We start from the raw sequence: 1,807 nt of genomic DNA, 5'->3' as shown, positions 1-1,807 counted from the left end.
TATTTTAAGGACTGAACTAGAAGAGCTGTCTCTTATACACATCTTATATATACACCATTGTGTATATATATTATAATATTATATAGAATATTACATATTATAGAATATATATTTGTTTTGTCAGATATTTATGGAGGAAAAGGGATGGCCGCTCAGCCTGCATTCAGTCAGCCTGTGACCTACTAAAAGTTGTTTTTAATATTTTACAATAAAACAAACTAGTGTCCAATAGGCCTATATCACTTATAGTTATAGGCCTAATAATAATGTCATTTGTCGAAGTGATTTATTTTTCCAATATGGATCACCGTGTTTTACAACATGAATAACATTAAATGTTGATTTTATTAAATTTCTTCTCTGGCCCTATGACCAGTCCCCCGACCAATGAGGAACCTGGCGCTGGCTGCAATCTCCGGTCAATTGGGAATTTGGTGCTATTGGCAATTTGGTGCTATTGGCAACCCTGCTGCATTGCTATGCTGTAGTCAATAAAATGGTGAAACAACTATTACATGTCCTGTCGATAAGCACGTACAAAGGAACTGATTACTCATGATAACCTGGCCGATAACATGTCGATGAACACGTAGGAATAGCCATGTCACCAGCGAATGTATTCAGAATTAATTGAAACGCATTGGCGCGGATTAAGTACACTTTTCTCAAGGACAATGTGTTTTTTGGCGTATCTGAAAAAAACAGTAATATAGTCATTGTTTCCAAGCAGTTCATAGCAAGCTTAGCATCCCGTTAAATCGATTTTAATACACATTTTTTAATAGTCATTGAAGGTGGGGGTTATCAAATTCTCTGGTAGCATATAAAATAGAAAGGGAGAGGTTTTGACTAGGTTTAAACTACATCCTACTCGATTGAAATAACTACTGTATTCTTCAAATTTTAGGATGGGAGGCGAACAATCTTCCCTAAGTAAAGTATGGTCTGCTGTGAGCTGGTGGCTACCTGGATGGGAAGGTAAGTACGGTATAAGGGGGATGTACTCTTACAAAATCATATTGTCTTGCAACACACTATTCCACCATTTTTCCTCCAATCATGAAGCCCCTACAATAATTATATATTTCGATGGTATTTCCACATGCCTACCATTTAACCGAAAGGTCCACTGATTAATATCAGATAAGATCATTCCTAATGATGACATAATTAATGTCGAAATATTGAATCCCGACACGATGTAGTGCATTTCGATACTTGGAGTATGTATTATACGGTGTACGGTAAGAATGGCCCAAAAATGGCCCAGGAAAAAATGGCCCCGGTAAAAATGGCCCCGGTAAAAATGGCCCCAATAATAAAATTCTGTATTAAAACTGATTTTTTAAAAATCTTTATATACATTTTTTTAAACTGAAATAATTTAGTTTTTAAAAGTAGTCTAACATCAAATAAATTGCCATTTACATTTTACTTTTTGCAGAAATTACATATTCAATGATAAAATATTCAAAGATTAAAAAAAAGCCATGAATAACACTTTTTATTTTTTTTCCATTTAAATGTTAAAAAAATAGCAACAACATAATCAATAAATCAACATAAACCATGCATTTATTAATACTAAAATAATTTATTTGTGGCCAATTTCAAGGAAGCGGAATCACAATTTTCCAGAAATTCAATCCGGTATTGGTAAACCCCACAAACAATGAGTTTACTGATGGTGTCTCAATGGGTTCGCCTCTTGGCCCAGTTTTAGCTAATATTTTAATGACTGAACTAGAAGAGTCTATTGTTCCTAAACTTATTGAATCAGGTACTATTAAGTTTTATACTCGTTTTG

The 1,807-nt window shown here is 33.9% G+C and overlaps 1 protein-coding gene across 1 annotated transcript in view; it reads left to right on the top strand.

Annotated features, from left to right (window-relative positions):
- The window catches only part of LOC117121096 (cytoglobin-like), a 34,318-nt gene that overhangs the window by 20,088 nt on the left and 12,423 nt on the right, over window positions 1-1,807 (top strand). The window contains exon 2 of the mRNA XM_033266201.1: window positions 908-978. Coding sequence (XP_033122092.1) covers window positions 909-978 — 70 coding nt within the window. The 5' untranslated portion in view covers window position 908. The remainder of the gene's footprint in view (window positions 1-907; window positions 979-1,807) is intronic.

This window comes from Anneissia japonica, unplaced genomic scaffold (assembly GCF_011630105.1).
Source record: "Anneissia japonica isolate Jap-2015-1 unplaced genomic scaffold, ASM1163010v1 scaffold4751_len126671_cov214, whole genome shotgun sequence".
Taxonomy (NCBI): Eukaryota; Metazoa; Echinodermata; class Crinoidea; order Comatulida; family Comatulidae; genus Anneissia; species Anneissia japonica.
This window is presented reverse-complemented; position numbering and strand designations above follow the sequence as displayed.